This window comes from Macaca thibetana, chromosome 4 (assembly GCF_024542745.1).
Source record: "Macaca thibetana thibetana isolate TM-01 chromosome 4, ASM2454274v1, whole genome shotgun sequence".
NCBI classification, from domain to species: domain Eukaryota; kingdom Metazoa; phylum Chordata; class Mammalia; order Primates; family Cercopithecidae; genus Macaca; species Macaca thibetana.
Genome location: NC_065581.1, coordinates 1,998,983 through 2,021,350, shown reverse-complemented (window position 1 = coordinate 2,021,350; position 22,368 = coordinate 1,998,983). Strand labels below are relative to the sequence as shown.

At 40.1% G+C, this 22,368-nt stretch overlaps 1 protein-coding gene across 2 annotated transcripts in view; it reads left to right on the top strand.

Moving 5' to 3' along the window:
- GMDS (GDP-mannose 4,6-dehydratase) overlaps positions 1-22,368 on the top strand; it is a 1,107,103-nt gene that overhangs the window by 588,905 nt on the left and 495,830 nt on the right. For both annotated transcript variants that reach the window (XM_050787265.1, XM_050787264.1), the window contains 3 exons: positions 4,878-4,922; positions 12,080-12,167; positions 13,754-13,863. In XM_050787265.1, the coding sequence (XP_050643222.1) occupies positions 4,878-4,922; positions 12,080-12,167; positions 13,754-13,863 (243 nt within the window). The remainder of the gene's footprint in view (positions 1-4,877; positions 4,923-12,079; positions 12,168-13,753; positions 13,864-22,368) is intronic.

Genomic DNA, 22,368 nt, shown 5'->3' with positions numbered 1-22,368 from the left:
CTGGGAAGATGTTTTAGGAGTAATTAGACAACATAGAGTTAAAGAACATAAAAAGGCAGTGCAAACGAGTGCTTTCTCTTCTTGCAGAAGGGGATATTCTATTTCCTGATGCTTGAGATGATCTAAACAAAGAGATTCATTTTATTAGTGGTTTGGTTTCTTTAGCCCAGTACCATGACCTTATCCTGTTCAAAGAAGCTGCCACAGGGTGCTTAAGTAGAAACATACAGTATGATTTAGCATGCAGTTCAGAGGGGCCAGGTTCTCACATTGCATATAAGAAAGTTCCCTTTTCATTTGTCTGTCTGGGCTATTCATTCATCTGTATTAGAAGAGAAGAGAAAAATACTAGTCTTTCTGTGTTGCAGGAGGATGGCTTGCCCTTATACATAATGTGTTTGGATGGGGTGTGTAGGGTGTGTGTGTGTGGATGTGAGATCAGTCTTTTTTCAGCCACCTGTGGTCATTGAGAGAAGGGGGAAACTTTCTGTGTTTCTCTCAGCTTTCCATAGTTGTGAAATTTTAGGTAGTTGTCATACTGTAGTCAAAACATGATTCTGTGAATTTTGGAATTGCTCTTTAATTTTTACGTAACTCTGTCTGGAACATTTCTGAGTACTCCATGAAAAGTGAGGGTCCATCCCCTTGGAAGAACAGGAGAGGCATCGGGAACACTGAAACCTGGCCCCTTGGGACCCTGGTGCCCTGCCCTTTGGCCCCAAAGCCGGACTTACAACCACCAGCAATCTAAATCCACCTCCAAACAACACTGAACCACTGCATGGGCAGTGCAAGTGCCCCCAGAGCCCAGACCTGGAAATTCTCAGGTGCTGTGTCCTTTCTCCCTCCTCTGAGCTCTGGAGTGTTCTACAATTACATGACTTCTCTGCGCTTGGGTCACCTGATTAAAACTGGAAGCACTGTTGCATCATAAAACGCCCTGTAATGGAAAATGACTGAATCAATTTGGTTTGAAAATGCATCTTTTATGGTCTTTTATTATTTTGTTGGGTTTTGACATGTTTTGGTACCAGGTAGAGGAGTGGAAGGAAGGAGATTATTTTCTACTTCAAAACGATGGATGGCTAGGATTCTAGTCCTGGCTTGGTCTGTAACTAGTGTGGTATTAGAAAAGTTGGCTAACCCCCGCTGTGCCTCAGTTACCTGAGAGGCCAAATATCTGCCTGCCTTCCTAGCTTTGTTCTTGTGAGAGTAGGACGGTGGCTCACACCTGTAATTCCAGCACTTTGAGAGGCCGAGGCAGGTGGATCACCTGAGGTCAGGGGTTTGAGAACAGCCTGGCCAACATGGTGAAACCTGTCTCTACTAAAAATACAAAAAATTAGCTGAGTGTGGTGGTGGGCGCTTGTAATCTCAGTTACTCAGGAGGCTGAGACAGGAGAATCACTTGAACCCAGGAGGTGGAGGTCACAGTGAGCCGAAATTGTGCTATTGTACTCTAGCCTGGGCAACAAGAGCGAAATTCTGTCTCAAAAAAAAAAAAGAAAAAAAAAAAAGGAAAATATTTCTGTGTCTTGAAAATGTTAAAGCCACGGTGATTGCTCAAAATAGTGTGGTATTTAATATAAAATAGATACCCTTCATAGCCCATTTGTGAAATTAAACTTAAAAGGGTCACATTGGGACATTATTTTTACAATTAAAAAGTTTTCTGTAACAAGGATTGAACCTAGGCAGGACTTTATACCGGATTAATTGTGTTCATACTGAGTGAGTTACAGATTTAGTCTATTTGTTCCTTGGTTTCAGAGGAGTCAAGCGTCAGAACTTAATGGTAGTTGTAGGTTCTCATTTGCTATGACATTTCAGTCATTAGTCTGATTGGAGCATTCTTTATCAGCCCTGTGCTTCAAGAGGAGGCGGAAACCACCATCCTGTTGGCTTGGCGGACGTCTGCCTGCTCAGATACTGCGTCTCTCCTCGAGTCCCCAGGGCCTGGGGAAAGGACGAGGGGGCAGCCAGCTGGGCCCCTGGGCTGGGGACCAGGAGCCCTCGCTCGGCTCGTTTCCCACTCATTGTGCGGCCCAGGCCCTATCACTCGAGAGGCCTGGCAAGGAAGCGAGGAGGAAGCCGGTGCCACTACTGGTTCAGAATGTTCCAGTGTGGTTGGAAAGTCTGAGAAGCAGCCTGGGTGAGAAGAACAAGACCTTATTGACAGGGTTCAGTCCTGGTCAGGTCTGTTTCACATCAGCTCTCTAAATAATCACAGCTCTTCCCACCTCAGGGATCTCCAGCACGTTTACTTCTGGCTTTTTTTTTTTTTTTTTTAAACATTTAATGTAGCTATGGTAGAACACAAAGCATTCGAACTTTTTATTCCAAGAGAATGATTAAAAGTGTAGTGTTGCCTGCTTCAAAACAAGAATAGCGAAACAAAGCCCAAACTTCGTACTTTACGTGGCTTTCCAACCTACTGCCAAATTGTTATTCTTATTGCAAATATTTTTCTATTAAGCTGTTTTCTCATTGATTGATTTATAGGGATATTGATTATCCTAAATAACATTTTCAATGGTTATGTAGCCCAACTTGGCTTGTCATGGTCTGAATTGGTCAGTGTCATTATCTAACTTAAATAATGGTCAGTGTCATTATCTCACATATATTTTAGATATGTAAAAACCATAAGAATTGTAAGAATGGGATTAAAAAAGAATATACCAAACATTTTCTCTTCTCCACGTGAATCTACAAACTGAAATATTTACCTCAAGAAGTCAGAAGAAAATCTGCTGGAGATTTTAGGCCTGGCATGGTGGCTCACGCCTGAATCCCAGCCTTTGGGAGGCCAAGGCAGGCAGATCACATGAGGTCTGGAGTTCCAGATCAGCCTGCCAACATGGTGAAAACCCGTCTCTACTACAAATACGAACATTAGCTGGGGATGGTGCCACTCACCTGTAATCCCAGCTATTCAGGAGGCTGAGGCACAAGAATCGCTTGAACCCGGAGGCAGAGGTTGCAGTGAGCCGAGCTAACACCACTGCACTCCGGCCTGGGTGAAAGAGCGAGATTCCATCTTAAAAAAGAAGAAGAAAAAGAAGAAGAAGAAAATCTGCTCCAGGTTTTAATGAACCACAGAATGTGTTCTTGTATGCTTCGCCTTGTCATTCTGCCTGAATTTATGCATGACTTCTGCGTTAATGTAGTAAACACTCGCTTGGCAGTCCTTTCATTTTCAGGACCCATAGGGTATCTCCAATTCCAGCTTTTGGTCAAGTAATAAGAAAAAGGGTTTTTTTTTTTTTTTTTTTTTTTTTTTTTTTTCCTGGAATATTTGGTAGGAGCTTTTGAAGCTCAAAGGGATATTTAAAGCCTATTCAAGTTGAAGAAACTGAAGAAAACCCAACCATCCCCAACCACTTTTGAGGACACGAATTTCCAGTGGTTAGAGCTTCTCATTTTTATCTTTTAGTCTGAATGAGATGGATGGGGACCCTCTCGCTGGGCAGAAAGCAGAGGAGCAATTGTGGGATTGACTGCAAAATGTCTAACCAGTTTAAGAGGCTGGTGACTTTTTATAGCACCTCCAGAATGGTGATTTTTGAACTTTCGACCTATTAAATAGTTTAATTATATGTTTCTCATGCTTTCTGTCTGAAAGTGGCTCACGAAATATAGTAGGTCAAATGAAGACCCCTACCAGAAATTTTAAAAATAATTATTAAGAACCAGTTGAGAATCTCTGTATTTTGTCAGATACCTTCATTTTAAGGCAGGAATTAGCTATCTGATTTAAGATTAATAAAAAGGAAATGCTTATGATTTTACAAAAAAGAGAATATCTTCTTTTTTTAAGAGTTCATATGTGTGTGTGCATAGTAATACAAATCTGATCCCCATCCCTGCTCCCTGCCACCTTAAAACCCTTTCAAGCCTTCAGTGAAAAGGCCAGCTGTCCAAAGGTACTTGCCTTCCTCCATGTCCCCTGGCCTTCTTTATTCTGCCATGGAGTCTTTTCCTCCTCACACTAACCCTTCCATGTCCCCAACCCACATAGCTCCCATCTTATCCATTCCCCAGTGGTTCTTTTTCTCTTTACCACTGGAGACAGGGTCTCCTTCTGCTACCCAGGCTGGAGTGCAGTTTTGCAATCATGGCTTACTCCAGCCTCGAACTCCCAGGTTCAAATGATCCTCCCACCTCAGCCTCCCAAGTAGCTGGTACCACAGGCATGAGCCACCATGCCTGGCTAATTTTTAAAGATGTTTTAGACTGGGCATGGTGGCTCACACCTGTAATTCAGCAATTTGGGAGGCCAAGGTAGGAAGAACACTTGTGTCCAGGAGTTTGACACCAGCCTGGGCAACATAGTGAGACCCCGTCTCCACCAATTTTTTGTTTTGTTTTGTTTTAATAGTGGTAGGGTCTCACTGTGTTGCTCAGGCTAGTCTCCAACTCTTGAGTGCAAGTGATCCTCCTGCCTTGACCTCCCAAAGTACTGGGATTACAGGTGTGAGCCACTGTGCCTGGCCCCCGATGATCTTTTTTAACAACCCCCCAGAATTACTAAGATTTCTTTATGTTGCTATGATACCAAGGCATTCTGCCCCCATATTTTGCATGTTTCATACAACTAGTAAGTGGCAAAACCTAAACCCAAATCCATCTGATTCTGGAACTTCATGCTGTCTGTTGATGCTTATCACTTTCCTGGATTTCATTTTCATCCTCTGTCTTCTGTGGAGCTCAAATGAATACTGTTTGTGAAAATGCTTTGTGTACAGTGGAACACCATGTGGTATTTATCGACATCATAGGTAGCCTTTTAAATGCTTTTCTCAAAACTCTTCGTCTCGACCACCTTTCTATACCACTATAAGACTGACGTTTTGCAATTTTTCCTTTCTTCCCAGGATGGTTCCTACCTGGCTGAGTTCCTGCTGGAGAAAGGCTATGAGGTGGGTGACTCAATGGGAAGCAGGCGCAGGCTGGAGGGATTGCTCCCATGCGGTGGCCACATGCTTCCTCTGCTGCCGTCCTCCTGAGTGTGTTTTCCACTGAAACGCAGATAACAAATCAGAATCCAGGGAAGAATGTGTCTTTGGGCTTGTGAGCCTGCCAACCCATTGTGCTGTTTATCTGCTGGTGAGCACTGGTGGCTCCCCTGCACTCACAGTGCTCAGCTGTGGTGCACACTTCCCACATTCTCCGATAACGCAGCAGCCTGTGCAAGCTGAAGCTGTAACATTATTCGGGTTAATTTATGATGTAATGTGTTTCATAAGAAAGTCTTACTCACAGTGAAGTCACTTAATTCAGAAATTACAGAGAGCAATAAAAACCAAGCTGATCGTTGGCAAACGAATGAAAAATTTATACCTGGAGGTTTTCCTTTCTAAAAGGCAACCGTATATTTTATGGAGCTGAAACTTTTAGGTTTGCTGCTTTTGTCGTTGTCTTCACCATTTCTCTTTACTTTAAAAGAAACAATAGTTTTATATATTAATTTTGATGTGCTAAGTATGTACAACTTAATTTTTTAAAGAACGTTTTTCAGATATATACATGTATATAAATTCATGCTATAACAGAAAAAAAAAAAACCTTTACAGTGGCCCATATGCTCTGATCTGCTTTATGAATGTTTTACATTAATAATTTAGGATTGTCTGTTTATTCTAATTATTGGTACATTGTTTTAAAAATGTGCAATTTGGGCAAATGGAAACACAACAGGAAAGAATTTGGCATCTAAATGCCAACATGAAGAAAAAAAGTTAATTTCTTTTAACTCATAATCTGAGAGCCTTGACTTTTAGACTTGGAGAAGTAACAGTAGATGTGTTTAGCACCTTCTGTACCCTTTTCTAATAGCTAATGCTACATTTTGTAATTATATCAAAATAAAACAAATGGAATTATGAAATTCATGTGTATACATATGTCCATATGCATAAGTTGCTATAATAATCGAGAAAGAAATACAAATTCTACAGAGCAGAGACTTTTAGACTAGGTTATGTGTAGTACAAAGTGTTGGTTTTAGAGAAAGACCTATATTTATTCAGGCTAGATTAACCTAAGGCCTGAATATCTATTAAAAGGAATAGCTTGGCAGAGGGATGCCCATACTGTGTTTCAGATGTTTGGGACCAGCTAAGAGATGTTTGGTGGCTAGAGAGGAAGTAGTGATGTTGTTGTGTATTGAGTGAACCTAGGAAAGGAGCTAGCTGGAGCAGAAATTGCTGCACTTGTGAAGAGTGTAATTTGGGCAAATGGAAACACAACGGGAAAGAATTTTGAGTGAGGTGGCATGTCAGAAGTGATGCTCAAAACCACATGAGTGTTGGGATCCGCTCTTCCGGGGACAAGGTGGGCTGAGACTGGAGGTGAGGGTGGTGTTAACAGGCAGCGCCTGTGTCTAGTCCAGAAGAGGAGGGAGCACGGCTGTGCACTGCAGTGATGGTAGACCCAGTGACAGTGACAGAGCGAGTTTGGATGTGTAGATGGTAACCATTCTCAAGCATGTGGTACTGTTAGTGTTACTCGAAAAGGCACAGAAGCAGATCTCTGTTTAGGTGTCCCTTGTTAAGGAACTAGCAGACTTCAGAAGACAAGAAGGATGAGAGATTTGCAAATAGATGTAACAAGAGTCTAGGACTGCCTGATAAGCTGCAGATGTTTTTGCGGTATTTGAAATCGTAAGAGCAGATTTTATTCTGATACAAAAAGACAATAGAAGGCCCACTTGGCAAATCATAGTTAATGGGAGGAATTTATCACCGAAACAATGGTTGAGAGAGAAAACAGGTTTAGGAGAGAGAGATCCGTAAACTCATGGAAGGAAACATGGTTGACACTATAGCGGGAAAGTACACAGCCACAAAGCATAATCAGAAATTAATTCTCTTCCTAGTCCGGGGAAATGTGAGCTGTCTGCATATTGTGGGACTGTAAGTGTGTTTATCCGTACTGTATTCAATTTTAATAGGCTGCTGTCCTCAATTTTAAGAGTTTGGTGTAATTGGAGAATAAACTTTAAGAGGAATCTGATGGTGGCACAGGCTTTATGTTTTTATGCTTACGTCAAAGTAAATGTTAGAGTAATTTTTCAAATTGGCTGCATTGGAAAATTTCCTGATTTATCAGCGGCATCCCTGATTTTTGAAGGCCACGAGTAAAAGAATAGGATTAGTAGATTGCATGAATTAGGATGAGAGAGGGATGTATTTTATTACATGTGAACTTGGGGTGGGGGGCAGTGGTCGTGGTCAACAGCAACAATTTTGGATGCTTAGAGACGTCAGGCTCTCCAGCTTTAGTGTGCATCAGAATCAGGCCCTGTTAAGACACAGGAGGCTGGTTCGGGGCTCTGGGAACTGTTCTTTCTAACATGACCCCAGTCAGTGTGACATCGCTTGCCTGGGTACTACAGACAGAGAAACCATCACAACTAAAGGTTTAGATGAGATCAGGTGATGGATTGAATCATATGATGAAGTTGAACAAGGTACCCTAAGACGTTTTAGATCCGTGAGGCCTTGCTTCTCTGGGTTACGTATTGTGTTGAATCTAGCCTTTGTGTGAGGTATATTCCAAAGGTCAGAACAGCTGGAAACAACCTTCTTAGGGACGGCAGAGGACAAACCAGGAACAGATCAGCCCTGTGAAGAAGAGGCGTGATGCTGAGGCTGAGTTGTTCTTTCTAGAAAAGCAAGGCACACTGGTTGGTTAGCAGTGGTAAGGCCAATTGTGCATTTTGAAACTGGGAAGCATGGGCAATGTGGAGAGGCCACAGCCACCTGGAGGGGAGTGTGCAGGAGGGCAGGGCTAGGTTGGTGGAGTCGTGATGATGGGTGGTGTAGGCAAAAACAAACCCTGTGTATGGAATTCATGTAGCGCAGTTAGACGTACTCCTTTACTTTTTCTCCCATCAGAAAAGCAAAATGAAAGTACAAATAACTTAGCTAGCCTTAAAGCAAAAATAGGCAAAAATAGGCATTTGCGGATGACTTGAAAAGCAATAGCGTATACTAACAGATTGATTAGTTATGGTTAATCACTTTGTATCACCTCACGCACATTTAGATTCCTGAAGCCGTGGGGCCTCGCCATCAAGTGGGGCCACTGAAATCCACATCTCTGAATGAACCGTTTGAAGTGAAAAAGTGAAGGGTTACTTCTCACTGAGAAAAGCCTTAATTTAGAAGTTTAAAATGACAGGTTTAAATGTTGTTGCTTGAATTTTGCTCAGGATTAAATGTTAAGGAGAGCATAAGGAGAATGGATGTAACACTCATTCATTCTTTATTACTTATAGGTGTCATCTCATAATGAGGAAACCCAAAAATTGTTGGGTTTCATGGACAATCACTCTTTGATACTTTATACACTTAATTCTACACATTGCTGAAGTGCAGAGGATCATTCTCCTTTACCCCTGTTGTCAGTACAGAGCCAGCGGGGTGGACAAGGTGGTTAGCTCGCTGTGGCAAAGGAGCCTCAGGCTGGGCACTGGACGCCTGTGTCTCACTCTTCCTCTGCCACTTGCAGGCTCCGTGACCCTGTGCAAGTCACTCGACCCCTCTGAAACTTAGTTGCCTTTTCTGTAAATGGGGTGATAAGCACACCTATCTCCGGAGGTGGTTGCGGAGATTAGGTAAGACAGTACGTGGAAAATGCTTAGCCCAGTGGAGTTCTGTGGGACTCATGGGCTTATTGATACGGAGCTGGCAGAGTGACATGCGGTCTAATGTGGACAAGCCAGTGGACACGGATCTTTAATCGGCTCTTTAGTTGGATTCGTTAATCAGCATTCCTGAGTAGCAGGCATGCTCTGTTGTCTAGGATGCTGGAGCTGTTTACATTTCTTCCTGTCATAAGGGAAAACGGAGGATTGACAGAAATGAAGCTTTTTATGAAAGCGCGTTCTAGTTCCAAGTGTGTTTCTAGCACCACTGTTAGCAGATAAACCAACAACACACTTTTGTACCCATTTTGCAGTAAGTACAGAGGAAAACCAGAGAAGTAAAGACAATGTTGAACCCTTTAAAAGCTAAAATCTGGGACTATATGACAAATCTGTATTGAATAACTTAGTAACAGCTACAACACAATGTATCAGAATTTAAAATAAATAATAGGTAAATTGTGACATGAAGGATCAGCATAGAAAAGAAAAGGATGTAGGGATAGTCCGATTGTTATCTCTGGGAGATTTTTTGTTAGAACATGGAGTTGCTATACTTTCTTAATCTATGAGAATCCTTCAACTATTTTTCCTCTGGGTTGTTATCCCAGAAGCCTTTATACTTTGATTAGAAAAAAGGTGAAGCTTTTATGGATTTCATTTTGAAAGTATACTGAGTGTTGGCAGGGTTGACCGAGTCTATGTTCTTTAACATTGCCACTTACTAGCTGTGTTATCTCAGGCAATGTCCTCATTCATGGAATGGGACCAGTATTATTATAGTAAGGTTGTTGTGATGATTAAGTCATTTAATACATACAGAGAACAGTGTCTAGTACATGATCATTGCTGTGTAAGTGTTAACTATTGATATTACTTAAATAATCTGTACTTTTCAAAAGGTGAGTGACATTAACCATCCCTGGGAGTCATCCTTGCCTCCAAGAGAAATCTAGACACTAAGAATTTGAAATTCAGTGGTAATAACTTTCCATTTTCTTGATCATAATTAATAAATAATAAAGCATTTCTGTTATTTTCCTGATCTGACTGTGGATTTTAAAGTTAAACCAACTTTGTTTTAAATGGAAAGAACTTGAAATTTTTTTTTTATCACCTTGTTAAGTGGGACATGAAATTTGTCAAAAAACTCATTTTCATTTATTATAAGACCTCAGTATTTCAGAATTATATTTTGTGTCCGAACTACTATAATTTTGTAATGATTTTGATTAAGTTTATATAAAGCCAGATTCAGCTCTTTATCTTTTCAGTTTGGTTCCTAATACCTCATATCTTTTTCTCCCAAAATCCTTAGAAAAACAAACAGAAAGCTCTATCTACATCCCTTCTGTAAAGAGAAAGCCGCTAATCTCAAATTCTTAACTAGATTATGCAGTTTGCACACATTTTGGCTTGTGCTGGAGTCCGTATTTCACCTGTCTCAGAAGCAGACAGACCTAGCTTTCATTAGTTCTTAGAATAATACCTGCTGTCATGGATTAAGCATTTGGCAGGTCTTTCTTTCCGTGTGTACACATACCAAATGGTGGGAGTTAGAGGAAATTAAAACACTTGATTTGAAAAAAAAAGCAACCAGTGCTTAATGCTTTTGATTTTTAACGTGACAGTAAAGTCTTGGTTGTGATTGGCTGTGCCTTCGTGTAGTTGTCTGCATTTTACATGGAATGCATCAAAATCATTTCATGTTTTTGTCAAAGCTTTTTATATTTATATGTAATGAATACATATTAATAAATGGCATCTCTCTATATTTTGGGCTGCTGGAATATGTGACTTCCCCAGAATCCAGCAATCTAGAGAAGATAACCTAAATAACACTAATGTTGTTCTTTTCACTGTCAAAGTTAAATTACTGTTTTTAGAACATAGACATTCTTTTCTATTTAATAAAACAGAATTTACATCTGAGAAATCTATTTCAGAAGTAACTTTGATAGTAAACGCAAGTTTTGCTATGTATAAGTATATATGTGAAATACATACTTTTTGTTAAAATTGAGTTTGTAGAGCAGTTCAACTTTACAATTAACTAGCAACCTGAAAAATTGGAGATCATGAAGTAGAACAGATAAGCTTAATACTAGTGTTTTCTCCATGTCTAAATTAGGAAGTAGATATGTATAGCCAGATCTCAATTTAATGCTTCCTAGGGTTGAATGTTTGCCTCCTCAAATGTCAACCAAGTTTGTGAAGTTCGTTTCCCAAAATATTTTCATGTTTACTAACTTCTCTTGGGTTTCGTTCTTTTGGAAAATAATGTTGATGAGTGCTTTTCTCCCAAAGCAGCTCACCAACAGAAATATTAATTGTGGGTGTGTTGTATCTTTCGCAGAAGTCAATTTCTCATGTATGCCATTTAAAATTATGACATTTCTTTCTGTTTGAAAGAAAGTCTTATATTCTTATAATTTACCTCCATATTTGGAATATTTGAGTCATACCAAGGATTAATTTTGGTTTAAATAGAAACGATTGAGTTAAAATATAGAAGTATATTCAGCTGCAAATGAACTTTTCAACATAAGAAGGAACACTTGTAAAATAAGTCAAGGATTAAAACTGCCACCAGTAGAACTGGAACTAGGGCAGCTGGTGACATAAGCTGGTGTTAGCGTTGGCAGCACAAAGGGAGCAATCTTGACATGAGAAGGAAGTGGGACCAGGTCTGGAACAATTTCTCCTATGTTTCATACACAAATAGTCTTTTCTTCAGTATCAGGCAAGTATGCATTACATTCCTGTTCTATCAGCTTTCACCCCGCCCCCCACCTATGGTTAAGTCAAGATAAAAAAATTTTAAAAATCCTCTCTTCGTTTGAGTTTTCTTTAGGTCTTAAATCGAGTAGTACATAAATGTTGTCTCTTACCTATGCTCTTTAGCTTTCTGTCTTTTCTACTTAGCTGCATAATAACATCTGCTCTCTGATTATGTCTGTGGCTCCAGAAATACATACAGTAGATGCAGAATGCAAGCTCTGAGGACACTGAGAAGATGTGATGGCCTTGTGCTCTGTGTTAAGCAGGCCACAAACGCCGTTTTACCGATATGGCCTCACATGGTCTGTCTTCAGTTTCAAATGGAAGAGATATTTTTGTCAGCAGTTAGGCTGTAAGTGTGTGTGTTTGGAAAAGGAGATGTTTGAGTATCTACAACTAAGCATGAAGTCACATAATTACCTGATTACGTTTGTTGAGATTGGCAGTAAAATCACTGGGGAAAGACAGAGGTAGGATGTTGGTAGCTGGTGGACAGTGGTTGGGGAGAAAGTAAGCAGTGGGACTATTTCTAATAATTTAAAATGATGCTTAGAAATCATTTTTTTCATAAAGCTAAACATTAGCTAAAGAAGTCGTTTATTAGTCCTCATTGCACATTTATCTTTCCACACTGTAAAAACTCAGGTCCATGGAATTGTACGGCGGTCCAGTTCATTTAATACGGGTCGAATTGAGCATCTGTATAAGAATCCCCAGGCTCACATTGAAGGAAGTAAGTGATTTTCTTTTTCTAGAATCTCTTTCTATAATGTATTTTCAGATGTTCCTATATTCAGATAAGGTGTTTTCAAATATCATTTTTGTCAGTGCCCAACAAGTCACAGGTATTTATGCATGAATTACTGCACTGAATACGATTTACATATGTTGAAAATCTTCTCTGCTCACTGACATAGTGTCATGATGGTTTGGGTGTTAGAAGGCTGTGGAGTAGATGGCTTAGAGAGACCAAGGAAGGGCATGCCTTTGATCACCCCTCTGCAGGTGTCCTTATTCCTTCAAGTAAGAGCAGTTCCATACTGACAGTGCACTGACCCACTTTTTATATTTGGTCCAATTTAATCAACTTAATCTTTGTACATTTAATTATTTTAAAAAATGATTTGTGAAGATAGGCCTAAATAAATGGCAATCAAAATGTTCCAAATTACTGTCATTGTCAGTATTTGCAGTTGTTTTGCTGCTTTTGTTAATTTGTCTGTATGTAGCTGTACAGTTTATATAGCATAAGCCGAATGTTTTCTTGTTTGAACTTATGGCAACTCCTGAGGTGAATAGGGAGACCCAGAGAGCATTTTATAGTTGAGGAAATGGAGATAGAGAGGTTATGAATTTTCTGAGGTTGCACACTGTGAAGAAGGCAGAGCTGGCACCAGGACACAGGGATTTTAACTCCAAGTTCAGCCTGCATTATGTGGCCAGTTTTTCCAGCCAGCAAGGACAATACACTCAGCTTGTAAACCATATATGGTTTTGTGTTCACCTCTCAACCCCTGCATATTTGAAGGTTTGGGTTACTTGTATAGATAGTGACAGCATCAGGAAGATGGTGCAGTAGTCTCCAGTAAAAGGCTTTCCACTTTAAGTCATTAAGTGCATTGTCTTTGAAACTCATGTTTTTGTGCAAAGGTCAGAGCAGGCCTGCCATTGGATCTAGATGTAGATCAATATTATGTAAAAATGATGACAATATCAAGTTAGTAAATCACCCTTCCACATGTGTCAAATTCTTGTATAATGAAGTCAGTGTAAGGATCTGTTTAGATTTAGGAGGTCAAATAGGCTAGTTGTCCTTTAACCAGTTATGTCACCACATCAGGCATTCATGCAGGGCCTACGGATTGATGTTTATAAGGTACTTAAAAATTACTAGATAAAAGTGTCTAAAGAAAACAGTCATCTTCATCATCATCAGTGTTATAGATTTCTTTAGATGATATACATGTTATCACAATGTTTTCTTTTTTTGAATCTCATTCTTACAGAACACATCTTACAAGCACCTGGAGCCCTAAGATATGTTATTGTATCGTATGTTCATGATACTACGCTCTAAAAAAAAGTTTCTCTGAGTTTACTACCAAAATCTTCTACAGACATAGGCATTATGTCGCTATCTTTCTATTATTTAGGTTAAAGATTACAGTTATATTCTGCTACTCCAGAACCATCAGTACAGCATTTCCATTTTGACCCTGGTTTTCAGACTTTCCAGATATGCACATCAATTTTGATATTTTAAAAGATTGAGCTTATGTTGCTTTTCTCTATCTAATGGTATGTTTTTGTATCCTGAAGACATGAAGTTGCACTATGGCGATCTCACTGACAGTACCTGCCTTGTGAAGATCATTAATGAAGTAAAGCCCACGGAGATCTACAACCTTGGAGCCCAGAGCCATGTCAAAGTAAGCATTTTCATTATGATTTCTCTGGCTATGTTTCTGTGGTGTTCTGTATTTTACTTGTGTCTGTTGCTTCTCAGTACAGTAATATAATCACCGGTCTTAGTCTTCAAGTTGAATTGTCAGTGTTAGTTTGAGTATTAATCCTAATTGAAGTACTCATAGATTTTTTAAAAGTCTCTTGTCTTTTGTTGAACAATATAATAAAACCTTACCACTAATATTGAAATAGCAGTATTTGTTTATTTTGGGTTGTTCCCTGTAGCCGTGAGCCCCATGGATGTGTTTTTTGCCATTTCAAATAACAGATTGTGAATTAAATGTTTTGTTAAAATGTTGGAAGATGTAACTAAGTAAAACCTTTATTTTAATATCAGTTTTTGGTAGTGGCTGAATTACTGGCTGAGAGAATATTTTTGAGTCCCAATAATATGTTAAAATTAGCTGAATTAACTTTTTAATTGTGAATAGTGAAAATCATTGGAAGAAAGCTTTTTAGTCTCCCTCGTCCTCAGTGTGATATAGCCAATATGGAATTTCCCCTCTATTCGCACTGTGGAAGGAATCACGGTAAACATCACAGGCCCATCCTTAGGGTTCTAGTGATCTGCTTAATTCAAGTTTTTGTTGCTGTGTCCTCCTGCTCACATGAATAAGTGAAATCTGAAGCCACAAATGATAGGAGTTCTATTTAGATACTTGTTCAGTCAGGATGGTTAGTGGACCTTAGAAATAAAAGCAAGTAACTCTTAAGTTATAAAAGCCCCCCAAAAGTCCAGAAAATCTATGAGTATTTTTGTTGTTGTTGTTGTTGCTATTTAATGAACAAGTACAGGACTCTTATCTCAGAAAGTTTTTCTTAGGTGATTGGCTATTTTTCTGTATCCCAATTTTGCATAGAATGGAAGCTAAATGCCTATTCTATATACCTCTGCTTGTTGAAGGAAGAAATCATGAACTAGATAAAATGAAACCAAGTGGAGAACATAGAGAAACATAGCAATAAACTCAATCTTATAACTGATTGTCAGTCTTCATTATACATATCTCTTTCAAATGTTAACCTTGAAGGATGGCTACATATTGATGAATAAAGATACCTCATGTCTGTGTTGTCTATGAAAAAACATTTTTCTTTTCTTAATCTGTGATGATTCTGTTCTATATTCAGACTTTCACCCAAGTCTGTGAAAGGTATCAGGGTCTTTAGGTTACAGCAGAGCTATTTTTCTAAATGATTCTCCGTGTGTTTTTTTCATTTTGGAAAGTCTTTCATGCATAGTGTGCTTGAGAAATTGCATCCCTTCTTTCCTATAGAGAAGCGGTGACTTTTTATCATTCCAGGAATGAAGACTTTATTTTTCCCTAATTGAGGTAGTCAGTCTATCTTCCACATTATAATTCATCTGGCTGCTTCTTGACCTTCCTGATCAGCCATGAGAGTATCTTCCAGACAAAACAGAATGTTTTGGAATGAACATTCTGTTATTCAGTTTCCTTTAGATTAAGAAGTTTCCTTTGTAATCATAGATAGTTTATCACCTGTAGGAGCTAAAAATTGTAATCAAAGATGCAGAAAATGTTTATAAAGGTTTATTTATAGAAGACCTTCCCCTTGTCATTTTAGTATTAAATGGGCTGATTGTTTCCTTTCTCCAAAACATATTTATAGTTCAGAAATGTGTTATAGTTGGTTTTCTTAGTTGTAGTTATCATGATAGTGTTTTGTTATCATTCTGGTGTGGTTGTACCGTAAGTAATAGAAATCATAGGCAATTTGAGTTGATTCCCTCTACATTGCTACGCATGTGAAGTTTATCTGTTTTTATTGTATTTTGGCTGCTTTTCTTAATGGTTAGTTAATGGGCAGAAATGGTACTCTTAGTGAGAATTTTGGTTTGTAAGGTCGTTTAATCTTCCAACAAATATTTACTGAGTGCATACGTCATGCAAGGTATCATGCATGGTACACACAAAAAGATATGTCAGATACACTTCTGCTGTGGGGGTTTCAACTTTAGTAGGGGTGATTCGCACAAATGTCTGATTCTTTAGAGGAGGGTAAGAGAGAACTTCCGTCTGAGACAATTATGAATAGTGCAAGGTGGAATTGACACTGGCTCTAGTGTTGAGGTATAGGGAGGACAATTACAGACATACTGGGAAACTAATAGTTGAAATGGGGGTGGTAATATGAGCCAAAGAGAAGTGAGAAAACTTGGGACATGTTTGCAGCATCATGAACATTCTAGATGAGCTGAGCAGAACCAATATGAGGAGAAATGTGAGGTAAGGCCAGGTAGGAAGTTGGGCTGTGCCTGGGCAGCCTACCCATGTTTTGAATGGGAGGAGATACATTCAGTGATGACTTTTAGAGGTAAGAATCTAGAGGTAGGGCTTAAGAAGAGGTAGGAAGTTGCTGGATGAGAATGGTGTCACTAGAAATGGGGGTGGGAGTGAGGAACGAAACAGGATGCCAGGTGGAACTGACTCCTCTATGCACTGATGTGGTCACTAGAGAAGAGGGAAACCCAGGGCTCCAGTGACCAGGGGACCAGATGGTCAGTGGAACCAGTACTAGAAACCAACATTCAAGGAGGAACTTTCGGAGTGGGATTGGAGAAATAAGTTCCCTTTTGGAAACATTTTACTGGCATTACTTGAAGGACATTCAAGGGAAGCAGGTTATAAAGTAGCTTAAAATATGCTGTGAGTTTTGAGAGAGATCTAGGGTACAGACGTGTATATTCAGCTCTTGAAATCTTTTTTTTTTTTTTTTTTTGAGACGGAGTCTCGCTCTGCTGCCCAGGCTGGACTGCGGTGGCACGATCTCGGCTCACTGCAAGATCCGCCTCCCGGGTTCCCGCCATTCTCCTGCCTCAGCCTCAGTAGCTGAGACTACAGGCGCCGCCACCTCGCCCGGCTAGTTTTTTATATTTTTAGTAGAGACGGGGTTTCACCGTGTTAGCCAGGATGATCTCAATCTCCTGACCTCGTGATCCGCCCTCCTCGGCCTCCCATAGTGCTGGGATTACAGGCGGGAGCCACCGCGCCCGGCCAGCTCTTGAAGTCTTCATGATGCCAAGTAGTAACTGGAGAAAGATGGGTAGAGGACTGAAGATTGAATCTTGGAAACATGCTGCTAGTGAGAGGGTGGGATGAGGATGAGTAGGGCTGATGACAGAAGTCGAGGGGGCAGAGGGTGGGATTGTGCCATGGCAGTCAAGAAATTAGGTCCGTGTAAGCAAGAGGGGATGAGGCTAGGAGAATGAGGACCAGGAAGAGTCACCAGCCTTGCCAGTTAGGTCAGCGAGGATTTGTTACTTTTTAAAGGAACATTTTAGTGATGCGGCAGACGAACTTGGCCAGTGTTCCGGGGGTTTAGAAGTTGAGAGGTTATAAGGGAAATGCAAGTTGAATGCATTTTTTCCAGAAATTTTTATGTAGAGGGACAAGAGAGGATATGATAGATAAAGCTTGCAGCATCATGTGGGTTGTCAGGCCTCTCTTCAGAATCCTTGATTCTTTAGGTCTAGGGTGGGGTCTTAGAACTTGCATTTTTAGGATGTGTCCAGATGATGCTGTCCCTGGTCTGGGAACCACACTTTGAGAACCCTTGTTCTTGTGTTTCAGGTTTCTTGATTTATCCATATAGAATGTGTTCCTTAAATCCTTTCTTCTTATACCTTCTCCTTTTAATGTGTAGGTTTTTGAGTTTGATGTAAAATAATCCTGTTACTTACTAGTTAATGACTTAATGAGCTTTTAAAGCCCAAAACTATGTCTGCAGACAGAAATTATAAGAATGGAAAGAGAATTTGATATATGTTTGTATCAAAGTTCTTGATATTCCTCCTTTTCTGAATAGTACATAGTCTGAGATAATAAATACTTCTTGAGTACTTAGTATGAGTACAAGTGCCTCTTAGAATGTCCTTCAAAATCCCTTGTTCCAGACCACTGTTTATGCTGTGATCTGTGGGCAGGCTTAATCATGGCCAGAGCAGGCGTGGGGAAGGGGCTTGGGATGGTGGCGCTGTGTGAGCACAGACTGCTCACCTGCCTTGCTGGCGGCATGCTGCTGTGTTCCCTCACCTCTCCAAGGCTCTCCATGGCGGGTTGCAGTTGTTTGCTTTTTTTCTAGTAGCTTGTTAGGGAAGGAATTAGGATGAAAAAAATACGTATTTTGTTTCTTATAGTTAATTTCTCTGTATTAATCAGCTTTTTAGAATTTATTGTATTCATAGATATATTCAGACAAAAAAGTTACTTCTGAATGTTTGCCATAAGATTAATTAAATTTCTTGTTATTTGGTTTGGTGTCGTTTTGAAAAAAGGTTCTAATATTAGCACATATTTGCATTTAATTTGAATCCGTGACTTCTAGACTGGGTATTGTTTGTGTTGGCTTCTGTTTGTACAGAGTAAAGTCTCCTATCACTCTCACTTCCAGTTAATTTGATGTGGGCTAGGGTATGCTAAAAGTAAGGAAAATAAAATAATAGGAAGTTGGTCTGGTTTCCTGTAGGAAACCAATGAAGATGAAATTGGTTCTTGGAATAAACCCACAGCAGTCTGGGAAATACTGACTGAAGACATTTTTCTGAATCATAAACAGAAAAATTATGACTCATGAAGTAGGTCACTGAAAGGCTGGTTTGATCTTATGTGGGAGAAAGTGAGAGATGACTGAAATGTACTAGTTATTAAAAGAAGTTAAACCTAGCATGATGACATCATCCAAGTAGGAACAAATTATCCAATTTGTAGTCCTGCCCATTTGATGGAGAAAACGTTTTGAGAAACTGCTTTTTTGTTGTGGTTGTGTGGTTGGTTTGTTTGTGTATTTTTTGCTGTATAATAGTGTTTCTTAGTTGTTTAATTGCTGTCCTGATTTTCGATTTGTCCCCCATTTCTTGCAGCTTCTTTAATAATCTTAATGTCATTTTCAAAGTAGTGGTGTTGGTGAGATCTTTCTACAGTGAACCTGGTGCAGTATTTCTTTCCTTTGTCTCACAGTGCCATGTTGGAATTGCCTTGATTTTTCTCAAAGAAACGACAGTTATTCCATCGTGGAATATGTCTTTAGTGGAGACAGAAAGTCACTTAGTCTTTTTTTTTTAGTTTTGAAAAGGATTTTCTTTTTTTTTTTTTTTTTTTTTTTTGAGACGGAGTCTCGCTCTGTCACCCAGGCTGGAGTGCGGTGGCCGGATCTCAGCTCACTGCAAGCTCCGCCTCCCGGGTTCACGCCATTCTCCTGCCTCAGCCTCCCGAGTAGCTGGGACTATAGGCGCCCGCCACCTCGCCCGGCTAGTTTTTTGTATTTTTTAGTAGAGACGGGGTTTCACTGTGTTAGCCAGGATGGTCTCGATCTCCTGACCTCGTGATCCGCCCGTCTCGGCCTCCCAAAGTGCTGGGATTACAGGCGTGAGCCACTGCGCCCGGCCCTTGAAAAGGATTTTCAAATTATTTCTCAGTGTTACAAACCATGAGTATGTCTTTCTTCCACTTTCTGTTACTCAGATTGAATAACTCCATACTTTCTATTCCTTTTCTAACCCTTTAAATATCTGTATTACTTTCCTTTTCAAGTCTCTGTGTAAGTTATTTGTTTAATTTTGTTTCAGGACTGCTAGGAGGCATGAGTGCCTGGGAGGTACACTGGGGCATGACCATGTGGCAGGAGCTGAGATTTCCTCTCACAGTTGTGTGGGACAAGTTAGCAGACTCTGTGGAAGCCCCAAGGGGTTGAGTCTAAACGCTCCTCCTCGCGGGACTTTAAGCTTGGGACACCAGTCAGGAAGCAGAGTTGATTGTGAGTTAAGGGGCCCAAGTAGTGACCTGACACCAAGTTAGAATCGAGGAGGGATGAGACAGAAAAGCTAATTAAAGGAATGGAGGTGGGAATAAAAATAGTCATGGGAATTAAATCTGTGGCCCCTGGGAAAGGGCCCAAGCAACTGAATTACCTAAGCTAAAAAATTGTCATCTCCAGAGACATTTTCCTGGTGGTTCTGAGAGTTGAAATCCATACCTTAATAGCTGACCCCCATGTTCATCCCCAGGAAGCCTGAACCTCTTGGGGCTGTTCTAAATGAGGGAAGGGGGTGGGTGAACAAATACACTGGGAGAATTGCATGATGGTGGGGAAGGGTGGTTGGGGAAGGGTGGGAGTCTGTAGTTGAACATCTGGTTAGTGCCTGACTAACCCAATTATAGAACAAAACAAAATTGCAACAGCATGGCCCTTTACTGTGTAATTATAGTAAGGATAGGGGGTAACCTATTAAAAACCCAGAGCAAACAGCAGAGAGGGACTGTTCTTCTGTGTTCTTGCTCATTCATTTATTTATTTTGGACCCTGGGGAGCCTCACAGGGAGGTGTCAGTAGAGCAGGAAAGTAAGGAGTAGGCAGGGAGCATAGCTATTGCTGTTAGAAGTAAAGAGAAACTGTTAGAACATCCTTAAACTTGTGTGAGGGCCTGGCCTGTGGCCCATACAATTGCATATTAGCATTCAGTGAGTTAACACGTGAATACAGCCATCGGCCGTTTACCAGGCCCTGTACCCAGAGGATGCAGGGGGGAGACGTTATGGCCGCTACTGGAATAGACGACTGCCATGGGGCAGAAGAGAGGAATGTTCTCACAAGAAACTATGGACCAGGCAAGGTTATCAAATCAGGGGTACACATCACAGTTCCTGGGACAACTCTAAAACTTCCAGGGTCCACACCAGACCTTGCGTCTTGGACTTTTCTGTGGCTTAAAATCCTGGTCACGTCACATGCTCACTACACAACCCTGAGAGGGCACTTAGCCTTTTTATGCTTCTGTTTTCTCATCCATGCAGCAAGCACATGCCTTAGGCTGTGTTTCCTTAAGACATGATTCTACCTGTGGTCCTATGTATGTGGACTTGACTGTAACTCTTTTTCCCTAGACATCTACTTGTCTCATTCCCTTAACTACACTCAAACTTAAGCATCAGCTTCTCAGTAAGGCCCCCTGACCATCCTATCTCCAATAATACCTCTCCTGGGATTGGACTCTCACCATCCCAAGTCCTGATGAAGTAGGCAAGCAGTGAATGCAGTGGGCACGGGGGAAAGGAAATGCACGTTGGCCTCTATGTGTCCTCCTTCCCTTCAGTCCCAGTGTGCTGCCTGCTCACAGTTCAGTCTAACTTGAGGCAAATTATGTGGAGAAATGGGTGGGCTCAGGTTACATGGTCAACATATCGTCTTTGCTGTTTCTGCCTGGGACGGAGGCCTGTCATTTGCCTTAGCTGCTGTTCGAAATGATTGCAAGAATGTCTTCCCCATTCAAATAACTGTATTTCCTGCCACCAAAATGTTAACTTGTTATGACATATTCTCAAGGAAAAAGTGATGTTTTGGATCCTTTGCTTTTTAACAGATGGGCGCTAAAATTCTCAAGTGGCAGAGATTTTGGCACAGAGCCAGCTTAAGCGCTTATTTCACAGGTGCCCACCTGGACTTGCAGTTGATAAGCAGCCACACGCTACCTAGCCTCCAACCCCAGATATGATGCCACTCAGTCTTCCTGTCACACTGCTAAGCTCAGAAGACCGAGGCGGGCAGTATTGTTGAACTATGAGGGGAAGATACCACAGGACTCTGATGCTTTATATTCAACCTCTCTTGTCATTCCCACTGTTTACTACAGTGAAATGAAGTTTTGGTGCAGTAGGTTTGAGTTTAAAACATTGTTCTTTCCTTGTTGGAGGGAACTGGTTATAATTAATACCATTTGAAAGAGTATTTGAATAGCTAGAAGATCCCCAAATTCAACAATGCCAGGTGCAGTGTTAGCACATCAGTGATACTAACATAAAATTAATATATATGGAAAACAGAAATCCACAGTACTAACTCATCAGGAATGATAATCACCTTTTTGGTTAGGGTAGTACAATTTAATTCAATATAAAATTTAAAATTTTGAATATCTGCACCATGGTGGTTTGTAAGTTAGTTTCCCTAAAAGCTATGGGAGGCAAATAATAATTGCTACAATTTCTTAAAGAAGACGTTGTTAGAATGAGCAGCTTGTTCCTATTTGTACACTTATTTTTAAATGAAATTGTCAGTTATATAAATATAATGTGAATTAACCTATTTTCTAAGATTTAAAGATAAATATTTCTGCTTTATTACTGAAAATACATTTTTGTCCATGTATTAGTATACACAAACTGTAACTCCATATTAGGTCTCTGAAGATAACTTATTTTGCTTAGTAGATTTATGAATCGATATAGGCTATTATGATAGTATATGAGTTTTAAAACTCATTGTTATCTTGTCATATGTAATTTTTAGATGTGCTCAGAGCAACACAAATCACTTGTTTGTTAGCAAATTATGAATGTTCAAATAATAAAGATTTCTTATGAGCAGAATGCTTAGAGCAGTGAGTACAACTTTGAAAGCCTGAGGATTAATAAGGTATGTTTGCATTTAGACCTAATATCCATGCATACTGT